Source organism: Chenopodium quinoa, unplaced genomic scaffold (assembly GCF_001683475.1).
Source record: "Chenopodium quinoa cultivar QQ74 unplaced genomic scaffold, ASM168347v1, whole genome shotgun sequence".
Taxonomy (NCBI): domain Eukaryota; kingdom Viridiplantae; phylum Streptophyta; class Magnoliopsida; order Caryophyllales; family Amaranthaceae; genus Chenopodium; species Chenopodium quinoa.
The window spans coordinates 3,324,586-3,348,595 of NW_018744878.1; the positions used below are offsets into that span (position 1 = coordinate 3,324,586).

Below are 24,010 nucleotides of genomic sequence, written 5' to 3' on the forward strand. Positions count from 1 at the left end.
TGTGAAAATTATATATTGAGATGAATAGAGCGGCAAATAGTGTAAAAATTCAATATAGGGTTGCAATATTAGGAAAATAGAGAACTATGATTGAAAACCGTTTTAAAAAAAGGAAAAAATATATGCTCTGCATATAAGAAGCTAATAGTGAAAAAAATTGATAATAGATAAGTATTTATTACACTAATATAAATTGTCGATAAATTCTCAATTTAATACAGTATTAAAAATGGAAGCTAGGCACATAAAAATATGAATTCTATATTTCTTGCTATATTAAATAACGTTACCCATAAAAATATGAATTCTATATTTCTTGCACAAAAAAATATGCTATCAAGAATTAAAGCTAGGCACACACTCACATACAATATTTTTATTACAAAAAATTTAAAAAATTGGAAGCAACAATACCTACTTGAAACTCAAGTTAACCCCTATTACTAGCTGTAAAGATAAACAAAATAAAAAATATGGTATTATGGTCCACTCTTTAACTATCAAAAGTACAACGTCTTAAAAATTAAAAAAAAAAGTGTCAAAATTGAGACAAAAACTGGTAAAACAAGCAACCCTCCTCTCACTAAAAAGCACTTAAAAATGAAAAGGGCATCAAAGTATTTTCCCCCACTTTATTTTAAATAAACCTAATTAATTAACTAATCAAAATTCATTTATTAATTTAATTAATTCATATTGTAAAAAAAAAAAATGTTATATTTATAGTAGAAATAAAGGAAAATGGAAGTAATATAGAGCAGCTGTCCACAAGTCCCTTTGAAACGCCAATTCACTCTCTCTTCTCTCTTCTCCCCACTCCATAAGTCTCTCCTCACCACTTCAATTCTTTCTCTCTCCTCTTTTTCTCTCTTCCACAACTCTTGCCCTTTTTTTTTCCCAACACATTTTACACACTTCCATTCTACTTTCTCCTCTTTTGCTCTAATAAACCTCTCTACTACTACTACACCACCACACCATTATTATCATTTTGTGTCGTCAATTATAACAACAATGGAAGCATCTTCGGGTTCCGAATTCAGCCATTTCACCCCTTCTCACCACCACCTTATTAACACGCCCGAGAGGCGACTCTCTTGTAGTGGTGACCCTTTTATTGTTGAGGACCTTCTTGATTTTTCTAATGATGATACTAATATTAATGGTGGTGTGGTTCTTCATGATACTAATAATAACAATATTAGTAACAATATTAATAATGATAATACTAATGTTAATGCCTCTTTTGATAATCTTCATCACTCTAATAATTCCGATGATTCTACCGTTGTCACCCCCGTTGATAGCTGCAATTCTTCCTTCTCCGGTAATAATGACTCCATTTTTCCTCCTGCCGGGGATATTGGGTCTCACTTCTCCGGCGAGCTCGGTGTTCCGGTACGTTTTATTATTTACTCTTATATACTAGTTTTTTTTTTTCTTTTCAGACGGAGTTTTTTAAGAAGGTGTATGAGTCATGTAGAATGGTACCGGCCCTGGAGTTCTTCTTAGCCAGAACTCTAGGGCCGACATTATAAGAAATTTCCAGAGTTCTAGCCATTATAACATGTTTAATTTTTTATTTTATTTAGTTATTTCACTTAAGTAATTAGTAATATGGATATAATTTATGAATTTCATAAAGGGTTTTTTTTAAAAAAATAAAAATAAAAATAAAAATGATGAATTTTAGCTAATGTAAGGGATAATATAGCGAAGAATTAAGATTTGAGTTTGGAATCTTGTTTGTTTTAATTGGTAAAGTATATAGTGTTATATGGTTTAGACAATGACATTAAGGGGTTAATAATCATGAATTCTTTAATGTTCGGAAATTTGGTTTTTTTTTTGCTTTTTATGATGAGAAATTTGAAATGAAGGAATTTTACAAGCTAGTTTTGTTCTTTGTGCCAATTTCTTTTGAAAAATTGATGAATTTTTCTTGTCCTTTAACGTCTTTATCTAGAAAAGGGTGGGGGGTGAAGAGAGTCAGTGAATGCATTATGAAAGAAGTAATCGTTGTGGGTCCATTGATTTTGTACTCCATGAATAAAGGGAGAAAAAGCCAATGAATAAATCAATATATGAAGCCAAAATTTTAATTATATGATGATCAATTTATATTGTGGTATTGTTTTTATCAATTATAAGTAGTATTTTATTTACTATCAACTTAATGTATCTTTTGTTTGTGTTTGGCCAGTATGACGATTTAGCTGAGCTAGAATGGCTCTCAAATTTTGTGGAGGAATCATTTTCGAGTGAAGACTTGCACAAATTCCACCTCATTCCGGCCATGTCAGCAATGAAGACCCGAACCGATGACGTGTCAGAAACCCGGTATTACCCGACCGAACCAACCCGGGCAGCACCGCTCCCGACAAGCCCTATTTTTAGCCCGGAGATGGCCGTGCCCGGGAAAGCCCGAAGCAAGCGCTCCCGTGCTGCCCCGTGCAATTGGGCCTCGCGCCTCCTTGTCCTTGCCCCGGGCGGTAACGAGCAAGTTCCGATCACAAAGCCGACAAAGTCTGCCGGTTCGAAAAAGAAAGGGTCGAGTTTGGGCGGGATTGGGCCCATGGTGGACCCGACCTCTGGGGGTGAGGTGAGGAAGTGTTTGCATTGTGCGACCGACAAAACACCACAATGGCGTACCGGGCCTATGGGCCCGAAGACGCTTTGTAACGCTTGCGGAGTTAGGTACAAATCGGGTCGGTTGGTGCCTGAGTACCGACCCGCTGCAAGCCCGACCTTCATGCTAACAAAGCATTCGAACTCCCACCGAAAGGTGATTGAGCTCCGAAGACAAAAGGAACTAATGAGGCAACAACAAATGCAACAACAACAACACCAATATCAACAACTCATTCATCATAATCCAAATACTAGTAGCAATATGATGTTCGACCCTTCTAATGGTGATGATTATTTGATCCACCAACATATCGGGTCGGACTATAGGCAACTCATATAGTCGAATGATCAAATTATGCTAGCTAGCTAGGGAGGGGTAACAAAGAGGACTTAAAATTTTAATCTTAGACGAGTTTGGTAATAGTAGCTAGCATTTGTCTAGGTTTTTCTTCCTTTTATTTCAAGAAACAATTTTTCCAAGTTTAATTTTCTTTGGTTCTTTTTGAAATTTTTTGAAAGCAACATTCGAGCAGGGGATTAAACCCTAGCTCAAAAGAGCATAGAAGAGAAAGAAGAAAAAAAAATAGTCAGGGAGCGCATTGCTGTTTGCAAATTAATTGTTGGTGTAGCCTTTTTTTTCCACATAATTATAATTCATAATCCTTTATTTCTCCTTGCCAAATTTGGCAAACTTTAGAAACATTATTTTCCATGTATTGGCAACTTTGTTCTCCGTTTAATTGGTTCGATGATTAGCTTGACTAATCTTTGGACGTGCATGAGCATTAACAAGTCAAGTCTTGCCACTTTCCCTTTTTTTGTTCTTTATTTATTTATTTATTTTTTTTTGGGGGGGGGGGGGGGAGATTTAGTAAATTAAAAAATAAAAGGAAAAAATAGTGTGCTTCCACTAACCATCACATGATCACTAAACCTAACCTAATAAAGAAAGCAATCTTTGATGAAGCACAACTTGAATTGCTAATTTAATTCTCTCAAATTCTCAACTAGCGGGTAATTGACTTGCCAACTAAGCCCCTTGTGATTTCCAATTAACACTAGTCATAGTACTGTAGCCTTTAACTAATCTTGTGAACAAGTGGTTGGTACATTATTGACACTATTAATCGTCAAAGTTTCAATGTTAAAAATACTCGTAATTTTTAAAATTTTCTCAGTACTATTATTTAACTTGTGCACAATACATGTCGGTACATGTGCCACCTTATCACTAACAGAGATGCACATGCGTTAGATATTATTACGTAATAATTTACTTTTAATAATTCGACCCGAGCATGTGAGATATGCAAATCCTATCACCATACATATAATTTAAATTAGAGAGGTTCATGCGCATAAGATAAAATTATAAATAAATATCGTCGGCAAAGAATTGGTAGCTTAAAAAAATGAAAAGAGAAAAAAGAAAGATGGATGGTAGTGCAACACCTATCCATCCACATTCCGTTATGGTGACTTAAAGGGGTGATGGTAGAATCAGAGGGCAGAGCAGGGTGAGAGGGGCCCTTGTTAAGGGCGCATTGAAGCGAAATCATGTGCATCTTCTTTAAATTACAAGTAAGTGTCCCTAAAGAAGTAAGTGCAAAGGGGACCTGCCCCCCCTCCCATTAATTATTATTTTTAAGTTCGAGATATTAACAGTTTTTTTTACTTTTAATTTACTTTTTTCGTTTCACAATATATGCATTATTTTGACTTTTTACAGTACTGATTTAAATACATTTTATAAGTAATAATACGAAATAATCGTCACTATTTTAGGTGTTGACGAGTTAATTAATTAATCTCCGTGCAAATATTTTCATAATATATATCACACTTTTAACCGTATATAATTAACGTAATAAAAACTTTAAATTATTTGGCAACGTGGAGGTGGCTAGGTTGAGAAATTAAATAGGAGGGGTATATACATATAAATTGATTAGATTACAAGTCCAAAGATTTGTGGTCTTTTTATATTTGATTGAAATTAAGATATTATATATTTTACATTATTATTGTGAAAAAAGAAAAACATACGTTTAAAAGTACATTAAAGTACCCCTTAAATAGGTGATGGTGGTTAAAGAGATTGCGCTTATTTAAACTCCAGAGGTGATACTTGAGTAATTAAATAACACTCTTAGTTTTGTAGACGTAGAATTGTACATTCGAAAAAAAAAGCGTATTTCATTGTTTTTCGACTACCAAAATATGCATTATACAAAGTACAATTTGATCTACAAAATTGAAATGAGCTGAGTTCTATTATAAAAATATTGGGTTTAGAAATTCGTGCCTAAGGAAGAGGTCATATTCTTATACTTTGACAAAGTTGAAAACAAAAGTGAATGCAGCAAAAGCCATTAAGAAATTTTCTCTACGGTAAAGCTTTAATTTTTTCACCCTAGAGTCCAAGTATTCTTAAACATGGTCATTGTACCTTTCTCAACACTAGAAAAGGAAAAAAGAAATAAAAGAGACAAAGACATGTACCAAATGATTTGTCAATTCAATTGCTTGGTATTTTAATTAGAAGCAAGGGTTGGCGAAGAGAGTGCAAAAGAATTAAGGTTAGAAGTTCTTTTTCAAGGGTTTTAATCTAATTAGCCAAAATTATTGCATGAAAGTGATGCATAAACTCCTGCAATCATGAAAATAGTTTGTAGTTAAGAATTGGTAGAAAGATATGCGAGACCTGCCTCTTGTAGCCGACTAAATTTGTTGACAAATTAAACAAAACTACTCTGTATTTACATTATCCTCAAAACAAGTTTTTGGGGTCCCTCGTTTTTTGTAAACTAAACATTTTTTTTTCTGCTCCTTGAACTTTCAATATACTCTGTATCTATATTATTATTAAAAGTTATGATAAAAAAAAAAAAAAAGCCCCTTCAAATATCAATATTTGATGATCATATGAGTGACAATTTTCGAACAAAGATTTTAAACTTTGACCTTAAAAAGTTAAATGTAACCATATTTTTTATCAAACGAAAAGATCATTCCCATTAAATTTTATTAGTATACGTCTTAAATTAGTTAGACCTAATTATTATATTAGCTACGATTTTACGTTTTCAGGCCTGTTTTCAACCTAATACTCTCTTAGGATTTAACCTAGTAGTTTTGTATATGGTTATGTTCTAGGTCAATAAAACTCTCCTCTCACCTTCAATGAACATAGTTAACTTGTTTTTAGTGAATCATGTAAAATCTCGTTTTTTTTTTTATTGTTTTTGTTAATCATGATAGGAAGAATAAGTAAGAATTGACGGTGTATATCATTCGATCATTAAACGAAGTACTAGTAGAACAATAAACGAAGTTATATGATGAAATATCGAAATAAATATTGTGATATAGGAACATATTTATCGATATGTGTAGACATACTGTTAGAGTACCATCACATCAAATAAAGTGTACGGAATCATACAATCTAATTATCGTACCGAGAAGTAACCGACTGATGCTTTAGAAGTCCTAAAGGTTGTGATTGAACTGATAAGTGGAGTCATATCACTTTATTCAAACAAAAATTATATACGCATAAACGGCATAATATATTGCTACATGATTGACCCTCAACACTTTACGGCATGTACTATCTCGTCCTCAAAATATCTTCATATAAAAAAAAAATAAAAAAAAAAGGAAAATTTACAAATTGCAGCCATTTAAAGTTCGTATTTTGCAAATTGCAGCCATTTAATTTTTTTTTTTTGCAAATTGCAGCCCAAAAGTTCGTATAAATTGTAAATTGCAACCCGATTCAATTTTTTCATCTGTTTACATGTTGAAAAATCTTCAGTTAAGGTTGTAGGGGTCATTTTATTCCTTAGGGTCCCGAATTGAGCTCAAAATTAGCAAAAAAATAACGTAAGTGTCTCATATTTACAGTTTCCCACAAATCGATACATTTTTGTTACGCTAAACGAGATATTTGCATTATTTTTTTGCTAATTCCGAGCTCAATACGGACCCTTAGGGCCTTAAATGACCCCTACAACCTTAATGAAAGATTTTTCAACTTGTAAACCGATGAAAATGTTGAATCGGGCTGCAATTTACAATTTATATGAACTTTTGGGCTGCAATTTGCAAAATACGAACTTTAAATGGCTGCAATTTGCAAATTTTCCAAAAAAAAATAATAAAACAAATATATATATATATATATATTTGTATTTAGAGAGTCATAAGGGCGGGGGTGAGAATCGATCACAGGACCTATAATCGGGAGGGAAGCTCTAATCACTTGAGCTATCCCTCACTTGAGAGTAGGGTGGAATTCAATACTACCTCTGGTCCAACTTACTCGCAACTTTGGTGTATTATTTGTGAGATATAAAATATTCTAAAGTTCCGAGTAATTTGGACCTGAGGTAGTATAAGGTTTGAGCTACCATAAAAAAAAACACCCTCATTTCACTTGTTGAGCTACATGAGTAAAGAATTATGTGTATTAATGGTTTAACTTGGTTATATGAGATTGGTAACAGGAATGGATATGTGTATAAACTCCAATGATTTATGGTATACTCAAATATTGGCTATTAGTCGAACTAAAAAAAAACTAGCACAAAATCCTGTTTTATGATGATCTTCTCACTATGACTGTAGATATTTGCCAATGTATGCATTTTTTTTTTTATCATGAATATCTTTAACATAGCTAATTGCTCTTGCCAACTCACTTTTTTACGCGTCACTTTTAACTCTCTCCCTCGACAACTTTAAATTACCCTTAAAACCTTATACATTGCTTCGGAAACAACCTTAAAATTCATAGCTAGTACAAGAGTATAAGAGTATATTCTAAAATAGAGGGAATATTAATTTTCCACAATATTATTACTACATTATAGTACTCCGTAATATGTCCTATTCTATATAATGTTAATATAGTCCATTTACAAAACATTTGAGTGATATAAAAACTGTCGGTGTAATTAATAAAATCAAAAGAAGTACATTGGAAAACTAACCCAATAATTTGTACACAGTAGAAAAATAAATAAAAATAAACTAGAAAAAAATAAAAATTGACCAATAATCACCTAGATGATGATTGATAAAAAAATTCAGAGTTTTACCTCATGAGTTCAGAGAATGTTAGTAGCAGAGTTATTCATGATTAACCTCTGTTTTTAACATTGTTTTCCGCTTTCCAAATCAAGCTGCCCCAGTTGTTAGCATGATTAACCTCTTTACTTAGTTTACACACTTTTCGAGGTACATTATATAATTAATTTTAATTATATTAAAGAGAGAATCAAATTAATTAAATTAAGTTAGATTAATATCGGCAAATGCATGAGATGATGTGAGAAAGAGGAATATAATTGCACTCTGCACGGTCAGATTAATTGTTGATAAGTATATTAGGTGACTCGTACTTCGTAGCTTTGTCCGCCCGATCGGGCGGACATTGCCCGGTCTGACCGGGCGGAAGAAGAAGAGGTGCCTGGCAAATTCGTTGAAGAAGCTGCTCTCGCGCCCGACCGGGCGAGCCTTCGCCCGACCGGGCGAGCCTTCGCCCGATCGGGCAGACCTTGCCCGGTCTGACCGGGCGGTGGGGGTTGGATACGTTGAAGCATTCGTATGGAGTTTTCTTCTCGCGCCCGATCGGGCAGACCTTGCCCGGTCTGACCGGGCGGTGAAGGAAAAATACGGAACGCGGATTTTGCGGTTTTAGGTTATCTTATTTTATTATCTTTTTGCCCAAGTATCTTTTAATTAGGGATTAATATAAAACCTCCCTAATATCAGTATTAGGGTTAAGAGAGACAGAGTGAGAGCCGTTCTTGAGAAATACAAGAATCATCTTTGTAATCTTTGCAGTTTATAGTGAAATCATTCGATCTCGGTGCCCGTGGACGTAGCTATCACATCGATAGTGAACCACGTAAATTCTTGGTGTTGTTCTTATTGTTTGCATTGAATTTCTTTATTGTTTTCTTGTTTGTTTTCGACCTTTGCTTCCGCTGTCGCACAACAATTGGTATCAAGAGCTCAGGTTCAATCCTTGGAGAGTTTCTTGAAGATAACAATGGCAGGAGATTCAACAATAAGAATTGAGAAGTTTACCGGGAAAAATAGTTTCGGGCTATGGCAAATTAAGATGAAGGCTCTGTTAAAACAACAGCAGATATGGCGTCCGTTGGCTCCAAAGAGTACTACTTCGGAGTCAGGAGACGGACCGACTGACTCGCAGTTAGAAGTTATGGAAGAGAAGGCACACTCTACCATATTACTTAGTCTTGATGATCAAATCATCACGGAGGTTGCTGATCAGGAAACGGCGGCTGGATTGTGGCTGAAGCTGGAGTCATTGTATATGACTAAGTCGTTGACCAACAAATTATTACTGAAACAGCGGTTGTTTAGCCTCCGGATGCAGTCAGGTACTTCCTTACGGGAACATCTAGAAAAACTTAACTCTATTTTGCTTGATTTACGTAATTTAGATGTTAAAATTGATGATGAGGATGCTGCGTTGATTTTACTTGTATCTCTACCGTCTAGCTTTGAGAATTTTGTAGAGTCTTTTGTTGTTGGTAAGGATTCTATAACCTTAGAAGAAGTGAAGGCAGCACTTCATACTAGGGAACTCAGAATGAAAGCTACGAGTGATAATGGGGATAATGGTAGTGGGTTATTTGTTAAGTCCGGAAAGTCTAAAAAGAATAAGGGGTTTAACAAGGGGAACAATGCTGGGTCGGGTGCTGGAAACGGCAAGGATGGATCTAGTAAAACTACTACTAAAACATGTTATTACTGTAAAGAACCGGGTCACTTTAGGAATAATTGTCCGGTGAGGAAAAACAAGTCCCAGGCTGCTGTAGTTGAAGAGAAACCGAATGAGAGCTATAATTCAGAGGAAGATTTAGCATTAGTCAGTTCTGCTAGGTCTGATGATTTATCTGATAACTGGGTTCTAGATTCGGGGTGTTCGTTCCATATGTGTCCACGTCGAGATTGGTTTGATACATATGAACCTCGCAATGGGGGTATGGTTATAGTCGGTAACAATGCTCCATGTAAGGTCACAGGTATTGGTTCCATGAGGTTGAGGACTGTTGATGGGCGGAGGTTAACTTTGACTAATGTACGGCATGTTCCTGCTTTAGGAAAGAATCTGATTTCATTGGGTACCCTGGATGAATTGGGGTACAATGGTGTGTTTTCAGATGGGGAGTTGTGTATTTTCAGAGGTTCTGAGTTGGTACTTAAGGGTATCAAAAGGAACACCCTCTATGTTTTTGAGGGTGTTACACTGCCTAGTTCTGCGGTTTGCGCATCTGTATCTCACCAGGAGATGACTAAGATTTGGCACATGAGGCTTGGTCATATGGGGGAGAAGGGGATGCAGCTATTGTCCAAGAGGGGTCTTCTATCCGGGGTCAAGGTTGCCAACCTTGAATTTTGTGAGCATTGTGTGTTTGGTAAGAAACACAGGTCAAAGTTCAGCAAGGGTGCTCACATTACTGATGCAGTGCTCGATTACATCCATTCAGATTGCTGGGGTCCATCTAGAGTTGAAGGTATGGGAGGTTACCACTATTTTGTGTCATTTGTTGATGACAAGTCCCGATACACATGGCTTAGGTTGCTTAAGTCAAAGGATGAGGCCTTCAAAGTTTTCAAGCAATGGAAAGCTTTGGTGGAAAATCGACAAGGAAGGAAGATCAAGAAGCTACGAACGGACAATGGGCTAGAGTTTTGCAAAGACGAGTTTAATCAGTTCTGTGCAGATGAGGGTATAGGTCGGCATCATACTGTCAGGAAGACACCACAGCAGAACGGTGTAGCAGAACGGGTTAATCAGACACTGCTAGAGAGAGTCCGATGCATGCTCTCTAATGCAGGGCTTGGGAGGAGGTACTGGAGTGAAGCTGTGTTAACAGCTTGTTATGTCATTAATAGGGGTCCTCATTCTGGAATTGATTCCAAAATTCCGTTTGAGATCTGGAGTGGTAAGTTGCCTAATTTTTCGAATTTGAAGATTTTTGGTTGTGTTGCTTATTATCATGTTATTGAGGGTAAGCTGGATCCACGAGCCAAGAAGGGGTGTTTTGTTGGGTACGGGGATGGTGTGAAGGGGTTTAGAATTTTTTCACCTTCGGAGGGTCGGGTCATTCTTAGTAGGGATGTTACTTTCGATGAAAACACCATGTATTCAATTAAAAATGCAGAGATTTCAGATTTGAGAAGGGAAGGAGACAATTTATTACAGACAGATGGGGTACTTGAGGTACATCAGTCTACCATTGCTGATTTACCTCGGGTACAATATATTGATGATGATGCTGATGTTCCAGTGCCGGGTACTCCTGAACCTGAGATTACTCCTACTCATTCTAACTCTGGGGATGAGGTGGAGCAATCTAATCAGGGGTCATCTAGTCAACCTGACACCATTCTTGAGATGCCTAAACGAGTTATCAAGAAGCCTGTTAGATTGATTGAAGAGATGGAGGGAAGAAATTGCTGTGTTGATGCGATGACAGGTTATGCATTGAGTGTAGCTGATGATGTAGAGTCATTTGAACCTGCCACATATAAACAAGCAATTAGTTGTAGTGAGTCTGCGCAATGGCTTGCCGCAATGGGTGAAGAGATGCAGTCCCTTTACAAGAACAGAGTGTGGGAACTGGTAAAGGTACCGGAAGGGAGGAAGCTTGTGGGTTGTAAATGGATTTACAAGAAGAAAGAAGGGTTGTCGGAAACTGAGCAAATACGTTTTAAGGCTAGGCTAGTTGCTAAGGGGTTCAGTCAGGTAGAAGGGGTTGATTTTGTTGAGATATTCTCACCTGTGGTTCGACATACTTCTATCCGTGTGTTATTGTCAATTGTAGCACATTTTGATCTTGAGCTGGAGCAGTTGGATGTTAAAACGGCTTTCCTTCATGGCGATTTGGAGGAGGAGATTCTGATGAAGCAGCCCGAAGGATTCGAAGTTCCTGGAAAGGAACACTATGCCTGCAGATTGCTAAAGTCATTGTATGGACTTAAGCAATCCCCCCGACAGTGGTACAAAAGGTTTGATTCTTTTATGGTTTCACAAGGTTTTGACAGGAATTCATATGATTGCTGTGTGTATCATAGTAAGCTGGATAATGGTTCCATGATTTATCTTTTGTTATATGTTGATGACATGTTGGTTGCCACAAAGAATAAATCTGATATTGCTAGATTAAAGGAGATGCTTAACTCGGAGTTTGACATGAAAGACTTGGGTGCAGCTAGGAAGATTTTGGGTATGGAGATCTACAGGGATCGGGCTAGAGGTAAGCTTTTCTTGACTCAGAAAAGCTACATTGGAAAGATTTTGTCTCGTTTTGGGATGGAAAAATCGAAGCCTATAAGTACGCCAACTACTGTTAGTTGTAAGTTGTCTTTGTCTATGTCACCTCAATCAGAGGAGGAGTTGTCTTATATGTCTAGAGTTCCATATGCAAACGCGGTTGGTTGTTTGATGTATGCTATGGTCTGTACTAGGCCGGATATTGCGCATGCTGTTAGTGTTGTAAGCAGGTTTATGGCTCGACCTGGGAGGGAACACTGGCAAGGGGTGAAAAGGATTTTTCGCTACCTGAGAGGGACAACTGATATTGGTCTTGTGTACGGGAATGGTAGGGAATGCTTGGTCACTGGGTACAGTGATTCTGATTATGCAGCTGATGTGGATACCAGGAGGTCTGTGACTGGTTATGTGTTCACTTTGGGTGGTTCTGTGGTTAGTTGGAAGTCTACATTGCAGTCATCAGTTACGTTGTCAACTACTGAAGCTGAGTATATGGCTTTAACTTCTGCAGCTAAGGAGTCTATTTGGCTCAAAGGCCTAGTAGGTGAACTGGGTATTGCACAGGATTTTGCTACAGTGTATTGTGATAGTCTAAGTGCGATTTGCTTAGCTAAAGATCAAGTACACCATGATCGGACGAAGCACATTGATGTCAGGTATCATTTCTTACGTACTGACAAGAGGATTAAGGTGAAGAAGATTGGGACTGCTGACAACCCGGCTGATTTCTTCACTAAGCCTGTTCCGTTTAGCAAGTTTAAACATTGCTTAGACTTGCTAAATATTGATTACTACGTGATGTAGTAGGCCCTGAGGGGCGAAGTTGGGGAGCTCCTGGTGTAGGTGTGTTGGCCTTAAGGTGGAGCTTGCCCGGGGCTTGTGATGCAGGTGGAGCATTATGAGTTGTTATACTTGGAGACGAGTATGTGATGGGTCTTGGTTGAAGACTTATCGGGATGTATGGCTTATGCATGAGTCCTGCATCGGGTTTGGCTTGAGATGTTTTTTCACTATGTCTTGATGGGGTCGTTTGCTGACTACGAGTTCTCGTCAAGGTGGAGATTGTTGATAAGTATATTAGGTGACTCGTACTTCGTAGCTTTGTCCGCCCGATCGGGCGGACATTGCCCGGTCTGACCGGGCGGAAGAAGAAGAGGTGCCTGGCAAATTCGTTGAAGAAGCTGCTCTCGCGCCCGACCGGGCGAGCCTTCGCCCGACCGGGCGAGCCTTCGCCCGATCGGGCAGACCTTGCCCGGTCTGACCGGGCGGTGGGGGTTGGATACGTTGAAGCATTCGTATGGAGTTTTCTTCTCGCGCCCGATCGGGCAGACCTTGCCCGGTCTGACCGGGCGGTGAAGGAAAAATACGGAACGCGGATTTTGCGGTTTTAGGTTATCTTATTTTATTATCTTTTTGCCCAAGTATCTTTTAATTAGGGATTAATATAAAACCTCCCTAATATCAGTATTAGGGTTAAGAGAGACAGAGTGAGAGCCGTTCTTGAGAAATACAAGAATCATCTTTGTAATCTTTGCAGTTTATAGTGAAATCATTCGATCTCGGTGCCCGTGGACGTAGCTATCACATCGATAGTGAACCACGTAAATTCTTGGTGTTGTTCTTATTGTTTGCATTGAATTTCTTTATTGTTTTCTTGTTTGTTTTCGACCTTTGCTTCCGCTGTCGCACAACATTAATAATATAGTTTAATGTTAAAATCATATGACCATATCAAGTTATAATCGTTACAGGATCCTAGGCAACAGCTAAACTGATCCATAGGCCAATTCTTTATAAGTATGTTTAACTAGCTAATTTCAATTCTTAATTTTTATAGTTTTGTTATTATGTGGAACGTTTGTAGCTTCTTGTTTCTTGTTGCTTGATATATGTTTGTCCATATGATTTACCAAGATGTTGAGTTGTTTGTTTTGTTTCAATGATTCCTAATGGAGCGGGTTATATTCATCTGAATTGCACTTATCTGAATCCAACTTATTAAAGTGTAAGTTTTCATTTGGAAAGAAGTCGATTATTATGTTGGGCTGTGGAGAATTTTTTAACGAAGATGGAGTCGCTAGGGTTGACTACTGGTTGAGTCGCATCAATTGGAGTAGAACACTGTGATTGTTACAATGAGAATGCAATCTAAGAAGAGGATGCAGTGTTGAAAGTAGGTCATACGTGATCCGAATTCGTCTATGGGCCATAGAAAAATTCACCTTTATTTGAGCTTTACGTTCGTGATTATTAAGCCACGCCACTTTCATTATCAATCGATCTGTCATGCACACGATTAATTTATCATGTTTAAAATGACTTAATGATATGTCCGATTCACAAACCTTGGCTTATCGTCATGATAAATGCATGTTTAAATATATCGTCTAAAAATATCAAACATAGTATTCATATTAGAGAGGTTAGAAAAACTTCCGAGAGAAAATTGAAGTGTCTAAAGTGATAATAAGCACCAAGCTCTAGGCTTGAGAAACCTTGAATACATCGTCATTATCTTATTTATATATTTAAATTTCAATCACAGGGATAGATTTTTCCGTTCTTTTAAAATATAGAGATTTTCAATTTTTTCATGTAAAACGTCTATATTATACGCTCCTTATTATTTGCTCTATGTTTTTGTATGTTATCTTCATTCACATTATTATATTGTTGTCTCGTTGACACATAAAACGTACCCTCACCATAATTGTAAACCATGCCATAAATAGTAGTCTTCATACGCGTATTACAAATCCTTCTATTATTATACATGACCATATTTTGTTTACTAAGACATACTCTTAACTTCTGAGCCGTTAATAACTCGTAAACTTTGATTGGTCATTGACATTATATTTGTAAAGTAATAAATTTTCTAACCTTAGATTTTTTATTTTTATTAATTTTTTTAGGTGAAAATTTGGGTTGGGAGGGCGGGCCTGTCATATAGCATGTTCAATAAAAATCATAATATATTTTATAAATTAAAATATATATATAAAAAAATAATTAGGGGTGGCTGAAAATAAACGTAGATAAGTCAAAATTAATTAAATAATTAAAAAAATAATGCGTAGTTAGGCAGCAGACTTAACGGAGATTATCACATGGTCTTCACTGCATGCACCCATGTTCTAGTCACCAGTACTATCATGTTATTGCCTTAATTTTGCCCTTTACCATTCAAATTCAAACAACTAATACCTAAATTTAAAGCAAAGAATATTAAGTTTCAATGTTTTTTTTATATAGAAGTAGATAAAATCTTTTACTCTTGAATATTTATATATTTCTGCTGATTTTCTTAGGTTTTTGTTTACTGATGATATGAATTTATTACAATTTGATGTAAGACATTATTGCATAGAATATATTCTTTACTAGCTTAGCTCCCTCTTAGATACAAAGAATATCATTCTTGATACAATCGAGGTATGGAGAAAGATTGCGACGCTTGAAGTAAATACGACCTAATATTCCCTTTAACTAGGTACACCTTTGATCATTAATATTTTTTAATTTAATTACACAGTAGTACTAGATTATACAAAGTTTATGTACTGAATACATGTATGTATCATATTGTAACACATTATTTTTACAGCTTCATATATGCAAGTATTAGTACCTTTTTAAAACTTATATAAATCCAAAAAATCAGCTACATACGGAGTATGTAAGTATACTTCCTCCGTCCCAGCTAAATGTTGGACTTTTTTCAGTATTCATGTATAAGCTTTGATCATAATTTTTTACTAACATAATGTTGTTGGATAGATATTAATATAAAGTTTCATAACATACTTTTTAAAATAATTTTCATTAATATTTAATTATATAAAAATAAAGCCAAATTTGACATGTGTGTAATGTTGACTGTGTCGGATATATCATGAACAAAGGGAAATATATTTTATGGTTGTTGGCACTTTTCTTTTTTAATTGGAAACCTTACTCTCATAGTCTATTGATGCCTTTTAGATGCTTCCTAAGGTTTGGGATACTCTTACTATTTTAGTTTAAAGTTTAATTCTAGTTTCTACTCTCCGTTTTTGGAAAAATATACCTCGACTGCTTTCTTTGGGATGACTCCATATATTTATGCTTGGTTCTTTTCAGGAAATTATAAATTGAAGTATTACATGACTTTATTTACCTACTTTTTTCTTTTAAAATGTCACAGCTTTCCATTCATTAGTCTATACTAATAAGTACTTGTAATTTTAACTGTCTAAATGCATGTTCAACCTAAGGGTTTGAGAGAGTAACAAGCAGACGCGCGCGCACACAAACACACAATTTCTTCATCTTATAGTGAAGATAAAATTCAATGTTTAGACACTAAAGAATGATATTGTAACTTGTAAGTCTTTGTAATAATGGGTTTGTAATAAAACTTAATTTGATATACTGTACTATGAAAAGAATTTGACCATATATAATACGGAGTACATGAGTAATTTTAATAATTTCAAATTTAGTTTATAGTTTATATTAGAGTGGCTAATTAGTGTAGATCAATGAAGGTTCAAACATACAAGTATATACTTAGGTTTTTGCTTCTCAAATGATTATTCACTCCGTTATATCATCAATTCTCAATTATCTAATATTCCGAGGGTAATGCTTTACAAAAAAAAAAAAAAAAAAAAAAAAAAAAAAAAAAAAATCCAATGGTAAGAGGATTTTTTTTTTTTTCTTTTTGATTGGGGTTAGAGTTTAATCTATTTAACTTATTTTAATTTTTTGTTACACAAACTTATTTTAATTAATCTAAAATTGTCTTAAAATAGTTAAAATAAAGGGCCTGTTCTCATACGTTTATTTCAGTTCAGTTCAATTCAGCTCCTAATTTCCTTCTCTTATAAAATATTCATTTCAGTTCAATTCAGTTCAGTTGAGTTCAGTCAATAAGAATAAACCCTAAGACCCTGTTCTCTTTGGCTTAATTTAAGTTCAGTTCCGTTTAGCTCAACACAATTTAGTTCGGTTCCTAATTTTCTTATCTCATAAACAATTCAGTTTAGTTCATTACGAGTAAATCAGAATAGATCCTAATAACATGTAAAAGTGGGTTAAAAAAGAAAAAAAAATGTAAAAGTCATAAGTCACGACTTATAACATCTATAATGCATGAATATGATCGATCTTTAATGCACTTCGAATGAAACTAAATATGGTCGCTATCTCTCATTGTAGATGGGTTTCCATGCATGGAGGATTCTTCCACAATCATTGTAAACAGTCTCTGTTATTTACATACATTTTTTTTTTCAAACAATTATAAGTTTTATTGGCTTAACATGTGCTCTATTATGCTAATTAAGGAGTAAGGACCCACTTAAATTTTCTTTGTAGAATAAAAGTACGGTATTATTCTTCCCATTCTTAATCAAAACTTATAATACACGATAAATGTACATATGCAAATTGTCAGAATCAGAATACGGAGTACTACTCTACATTGATTGGGCTATTTAGAATCGGGTGGTAAAGTTTTCATCTATCTACTCTATACTTTATATCAAGCTTGTTTGGTGTAGTTGTTTAGGAATTCACCTTATAGCTTTAAGCTCATAAGACCGAATCCTCTAATTGTACATAGTTCTTTGGGGGGGGGGGGGAGGTGATAAGCTAATAATCCATTATCCTATCTTCTTGCTTTTAAGTTTCTAGACCACGAACAATATACCAAAAAAATCATGAGAGTTGTGGCTAAAGTGATTTTTTTATTTTTATTTTTAATTTTATTTTAAATTGTCATTATTGTTGGATCAGGTTTTTAAATTGTAATATATATTGTAAATTTACCACATTAAGTAAACATTATTGCCACTAATAAAATGCATAAAATTGGTTGAAGTCCATAGACTAAAACACCCATCAAAAGTAAAGCAACTTTGAATTAATTTAATAATACAAAAGTGAATGACCAAAGATTGATGGCATAAAGATACATAAAAACACGTGGGGTACGTAGCAAGTATATCCGTACAAATTATGACATAAATAGCGTATAAAATAAGGTATAGATACAAAGTATAAATACTTAGTACTCAATACATAACATGTGAGAGACATGAAAACGATGATAAAAGAGAGGAGGTTGTTGCTTTTATTAGAAAAAGATAAGGAGACAAATATTATCTCAATCAACCAAAAAACCACATCAATTCACTCGCTCTCTCTCACGTGCATTTCTCGTCTTCTTTAAGATACCTAACTACTCACTACACTCTATTCTCTCTTACTTCCCTTATTCCTTACCCCTTCTTTTTGGAGATTTTTTTTGGGGGGAGTATCAATTGTATTTACTTCTATTCATCTTATTTATAAACCCAAGAAAGTATTTGACTTTACGGTTTATGAACTTAATGATTTACGACACGACTGTACCATGCTAGCGATGCAACTCTTTCGTAACCCACATATCTTAGGGTTTTGACAATAAAAAAGAATGATGATGGGGTTGTTTGGCAATTGACGGTTGGCTTCTTTGCTTGACTTGTTTGACTAGTTGAAAATATTAGCGGTATGGGTTGGCTTTTTAAGTTATTTGCTTAAGCTAGTTGTTTACAAAAGAGTTTGGTAAAATTATTAATGGTTATTAGCTGTTTATTAGTGATAAAGTGGGTCAACAAGCCAAAAGCCAATAGAAAAAACTACTCTTATTAGCTTTTGGCTTTTGACGGAAAAGCCAACAAAAAAGCCAACCACCAAACATATTTTTTTACTGTTTAACCAAATTAAAAAGCCAAAAGCCAAAAGCCAAAAGCTAGGTAAAAAACTAATTACCTTAGTTTTCTAATTCGCCGCGCTATACTTTGTACGTACTCCGTAATAAACATGTCCATGGAGAATTGGCAAAGCTTGCTAACAAGAGCACAAATACCAATGGTAACTAATTGTTGTTAGTTACACTAGACATTATAAAAACTAATGGTTTAAAATGTTTCTATGAAAACATTTTGATAGAATATAAGCTTGGTTTTCCTAACTTGTGAAAAGTACATGTCAACTTGCTAACTACTTCGTAAGTTCGTAGTGACTAAATTATGATTTATTTAACTCAGTCAGCTGATGAGCCTTGTTGAGCCTCTTAGTCGTGCGAAAATGGGCCAGATCGTGCTACCCTCTAAATTAATAACCAACTTATTGGGCCACACAACCAATAACCAAACCAACTCGTGCTACCCTCTACACCATGAAATGGTCCAACTTTCTGAATATAATTTTGCTAAACATCAATTACTTTGGGAAATAGATTAATCCTTATTTGTACTATGTTGTTGAAAAAAAAAAAATTGCTTTGTACTCCGTTATAAGATTACAAGCACTCGACAAAATCTACATCACACCTAAACGTACCTAAAGATAGTACACAAGCCAATGTGAAACTGAACATAAAGGGTAAGCGACGCATTCGCCTTACTGCGGACAGTCACACAGAGGCTCTTGTTGTGCACTAATGACCAGTCACCATCGGTAAATGCAAGTGTATGACAGATTGACAGGTGCAGAAATCTCAAGTAAGTGCTAAGGAGTAGTATTTGTTGTACCAAAAAATCAGTTCAGTTACAAGACTGTCTAATCAGGAAGGTAGAACTAGTTTATGAAAACTGAAAACTTCAAAAAAACAAATTTATGAACAGGGAAATGGAGCATTCCTACAAACAATTAAGAATGCAATTTGACTAAATTGCTTATTATCCAGCAAAAGTGCCAGAGTCAAAAGACTGAATCACAAATATTTTACTTCCACATGAATATTTCATTTGGAAGTAAAATTAAATGGCTGAGAAGAAGTTTTATTGATTAAAAAAATCACTCAACAGCTTTTCATCTGTTATGATGAAACAAAATTTGTCTGAGCAATAAACTTCATATCCACAACTTATAATAACATTAAAGCATGGCAGAGTTTCATACAGAACTTGTCAGATCAAGCTTCGCAATGGTGAGGAGAAATGTGAAGGGCCATGCAACAACTTGTTGAAGTATGCTCTAGTTCCAAACTATGATCCGTTCTCATCGAGGCACACTAAGACCAAGCTCTGCATACAATGACAATCATCAGAAAATAAGCATTTTTGAAGTTTTGGAGGTTTGATTAATTACTTGAAAAGGCATTTACATAAAAGAAAGGGATGAAAATACTTTCAACAATGGCATCTTAATCAACAAAATAAGCAACTAATTTTCATGTCTCCAGCACAATGTGTTCACACTTCACAAGCCAACAAGGAGTAAAAATTTCAACAGCAAAGCCGAAAAATGAAACTATTAAATGCATCGAATTTAATAAGCAGCTCAAGCCAGAAGCGACCAAGTTTCATAGTAGCACAAGAACAAAATATTAAGCAAGATACATTCAGTAAGCTTCTTTCAAAGAATGCAAATAAGTATTATGTTACAACATGAAATATCACAAGGTAATGGAAAAGCATAGTCTAGCCCTTTAAGACCCCAAATATGCGTAAAATCCTAGCACCAAAGACTGCACTATGAAAAAAAAGAAAAAGTGAAATAAAGCCAGTTAAGGTGTTGTTTGCTAGGTTCAATACAGTGCCTCAATCCCTCAATAATAGAGTCAATCTAAGGTGTGGTATGCTAGGTTCGCCCTTAGGTCAAGGGATCACTACAGGGACATTACTAATGAAGTTTGACAACAATTATTCCCCTTAGGAAAAATTGACTGAAACACAAGCAAGCTGGACAACCAATTCTACGCATTTAGAAGAATTTATGTCTATACCTATAATCTATCAGGGTTATCAAGAATCTAATGTAGACAATAGAGCTCAAATGCAATCTGAGAAACATATAGGTACAGAACTACATTCAGGGGCGTTTGGCTTAGGGTTTTTAATCACAATGGCTCATTACCTTACCTTTGGTAGGACAATTTAATCACTCCCTTTACCCTCGTCATTCCCCCAAAGTCTTTTTACCCACCTCTCCCTCTCTCCACAAGGGTTGAATGTTCCCTTTCCTCAAGCCTCCTACACTACCAGTCAACACTACCACAACTCCAACCATTACCATCCTATAACCAAACCCACCACCACTTATCTATAATAAATCCTCCACCACCACCATAAACCCTAACCAATCCTCACCCACCCAAAAGCCACCCTAAAACCACCACACACACACACACACACACCGGAAATCAACCCCCACCCAACCTGAAATTAGCTCCAGCAACTTGAAAAATCACTTCACCACCCTGAAAACCAACCTATTCATCCCCATAAACAGCCCTAATTATCGGAAGATTACTGAACTGTCCAAAAAATTCACCAAGCAACCAGATCTAGAAGATTTTTCAAAAACACCACTTGTTATCCTTTACATCATTAGAACTCACTTCAATCAATCAATCAATTCAAAGCCTTAATCCCATAAGTAGGGTCAGCAACATGAGCCAAAAACTATTAATCCGTATAATCATCCACAAAAATCTTCCAATGAGCACTCACTTCGCGAACTGAAATATATATGCTCCAACAATGCTTTATTTTCTTTGGTCCGCAAGTTCTCTTTATTTCAAATTTTTTGATCCGACAAGAAATTCAATCAAGATTAATGCAATGCATAAAATTTGCTCAAGGATTTCACTCAACAAGATTTATTTGACAAATATATTAGTTGCTTCTAAACTATTAAAATCTTCTCAACCTTATTGAAATTTCTTCTACTATATTGTTTCCAGTTTAGCTTTGATTGATTCCACTTTAGAAAAACTTGATAATGCAACTATGCTCACTTCAACTGAAATGAGGTGTTCAAACATGATAACTCTAAGGTCTAGTCTGAATATTTTTGGCCTGGTGTTTTCTGTTTTTAGCGTTTGTAAAATAATATATATATATATATATATATATATATATATATATATATATATATATAAATAAATATACATTATTAAATGGGGTCTTGTTAGATTCATCTTAATGTGTATTTTACAAATATCTAACTTTCATAAATTTTGTTTATACAAACATACGATATGTCGATATCAATATGGTCTAGAACTTTCCGGTTAGTGTGGTTGTAATTAGAATGAGTAACAGGTACTTGAAATAAGGTGAATAGGATATAGCCTCAATACTCCCTTTGTCACATCTTAGGATCAAGTTCAGAGCTATATAATCAAGAAAATATAAACCAAGACTTTTAGTGGCTATCATATTCAAAGCCTAGAGGTTTGAAAGAAGCAATGTCTAGCAAGCAGGTACTGTTGTTCAAGTTTCATAAAACTGTAAAAACTGGACATAAGATATGGCATTCAGTCTATCTTTCAAATCCACACATTATTCTCACTTGGGACATGAGACACTTAGAGGTAATAAGGAGAATTGGCTAAACTAAAGCATCAAGATATGTCTCAGTAAATTTTTCCCTTTGTCACCACCCTTGCGTTGACTTGTGAGCTATAAAACCTGTATCTAATCCAACAGCCAATTTAAGTTGGGTACATAGTATCCTTAGTCAAAACTCAAAACTCGTGAATGACTACTAACACTTCATCTAAAACTTCCAATATGCCAAAAAAGTATCCTTTCTGGCTACTGCCTTCCCTAATTCCTTCATATTTCCGTGTTACACTCCACCAACCACAATTATCCCCCTTACCTCATCTTTTAACAAGATGCATTACTAATTGACAAGTAACATAACAGAAAATTTCAGTCCATTATATTCAATGTAACGTTGCTATCAATTATAAACATGCCCTATCTGCTCAGGAAAGTCTTAAATTGTTACCCCACACACAAGAGGAAGTCTCTTTCACTTCAAAGGACATTATCAAGTTACAAAGAACCTAAGATATTGAAACAAAATCTTAAAGATCATAAAATTAATGCACAGATGATGATAACACAACAAACTAACAATAAATTCAGCAATTTCTATTTTTATAATACAATGCAAATTGATTAATGAAACACAGAAAGAACTTAAACATGGCAAAGATCAAGTTGCTTACAAGATGAATTGAAAAAAACAGATAATTTTTTGGAGAGAGAATATATCTATCAAACTCCTGGGTTGGCACTGCAGATCATACCCTGAGACAACGATCTAGAACTGCTTGAATCTATGCCAAGACATGATGTGAGTCGAGCTGATGACACTGCTGAGTGAAGTGGGAGAAGAGATTGCATTGCACCCATTTGAGATAATACCCTGAAAATTCAAAATCAAATGTCAAATTACACAATTTCTGCGAAAAAATTCGAACTTGATAGAAATTTGAAAGGGGGTTTTCTTGATTTGAGAGGAAATTACCTGGGAAATGAAGGGGATGAGAGAGAAGCACGGACAGAGGGGATGGAATTTGAAGTGGGTTTTTGGGCAAAAGTAGTTTTGAGAAGATTGATTGTTGGTCTTGAGAGGGATCGAAAACGGGAAGCCATTGGAGAGAAGGGAGAAGGTGGAATAAGGGTTGATGATGATTTTTAGGGTTTATGTTCTATCGCAAATTGAGTGAGGGTTTATCAATAGTACACTTTTGTTGGGAAAAAAAAATATTGTATCTTTATTGTATTTTTATTTTCTTTCATACTGTATGTTTTTTTTAATACGAAAGAATAAAAATTTACGTATTAAGCAAAAAACACGGTTAAAGGTGAGTGTGTGAATACTGATAAAGTTAAAACGTGTCAACTAAAAAAACGGAGTTAGTATTTCTCAGTCATCTAAGTATAAACCTATTATATGTATATCGAGTATAGACCTAAAATATTGAGACGTTGTAAATGTTATCTCTGAGATTTTCTACTACAACGCAATCTCTTACTTGAGTTACATTATTGTTCTCTTCAACAGACTACTTCGGTTTTTTTTTTTTCTTTTTTTTCTGTGATAATGCAATTTATATTAAAACTCATAGAGACACATGCACGCCATGTGTCGTCGAAGGTATGTAATTGTGCCATGTGACGCCGTTACTTGGCATAAAATGTGGCTCCATCTATCTATCAATTAACCTATACTAAAAGCGAACCTAAAGTGACACTTGTCACGATATTATAAAAAAATTTCCCGCCT

General features: G+C 35.2%; 2 protein-coding genes across 2 annotated transcripts; one reads left to right on the forward strand and one right to left on the reverse strand.

Annotated features, from left to right (window-relative positions):
* Positions 1-219: 219 nt before the first annotated feature.
* Positions 220-3,336, forward strand: LOC110705559 (GATA transcription factor 12-like). The gene is made up of 2 exons (XM_021883449.1): positions 220-1,398; positions 2,204-3,336. The coding sequence occupies exons 1-2, from the start codon at positions 1,015-1,017 to the stop codon at positions 2,969-2,971; spliced, it is 1,152 nt and encodes a 383-aa protein (XP_021739141.1). The 5' UTR covers positions 220-1,014; the 3' UTR covers positions 2,972-3,336.
* Positions 3,337-19,637: 16,301 nt separating this feature from the next.
* LOC110705560 lies at positions 19,638-23,549 on the reverse strand. Its single transcript, XM_021883450.1, has 3 exons — positions 23,249-23,549; positions 23,028-23,146; positions 19,638-20,007 (listed from the first exon to the last, which is right to left on the reverse strand). Exons 1-3 carry the CDS (start codon positions 23,374-23,376, stop codon positions 19,982-19,984), a joined length of 273 nt encoding a protein of 90 aa, XP_021739142.1. The 5' UTR covers positions 23,377-23,549; the 3' UTR covers positions 19,638-19,981.
* Positions 23,550-24,010: the final 461 nt, after the last annotated feature.

Coding starts and splice junctions, on each gene's coding strand:
- LOC110705559 (XM_021883449.1), top strand. CDS start 1,015: ATGGAAGCATCTTCGGGTTCCGAATTCAGCCATTTCACCCCTTCTCAC. Junction 1,399..2,203: donor CCGGCGAGCTCGGTGTTCCG/GTACGTTTTATT, acceptor GTGTTTGGCCAG/TATGACGATTTAGCTGAGCT.
- LOC110705560 (XM_021883450.1), bottom strand. CDS start 23,376: ATGGCTTCCCGTTTTCGATCCCTCTCAAGACCAACAATCAATCTTCTC. Junction 23,147..23,248: donor TCATCCCCTTCATTTCCCAG/GTAATTTCCTCT, acceptor TTGAATTTTCAG/GGTATTATCTCAAATGGGTG. Junction 20,008..23,027: donor TTCTAGATCGTTGTCTCAGG/GTATGATCTGCA, acceptor CATTGTATGCAG/AGCTTGGTCTTAGTGTGCCT.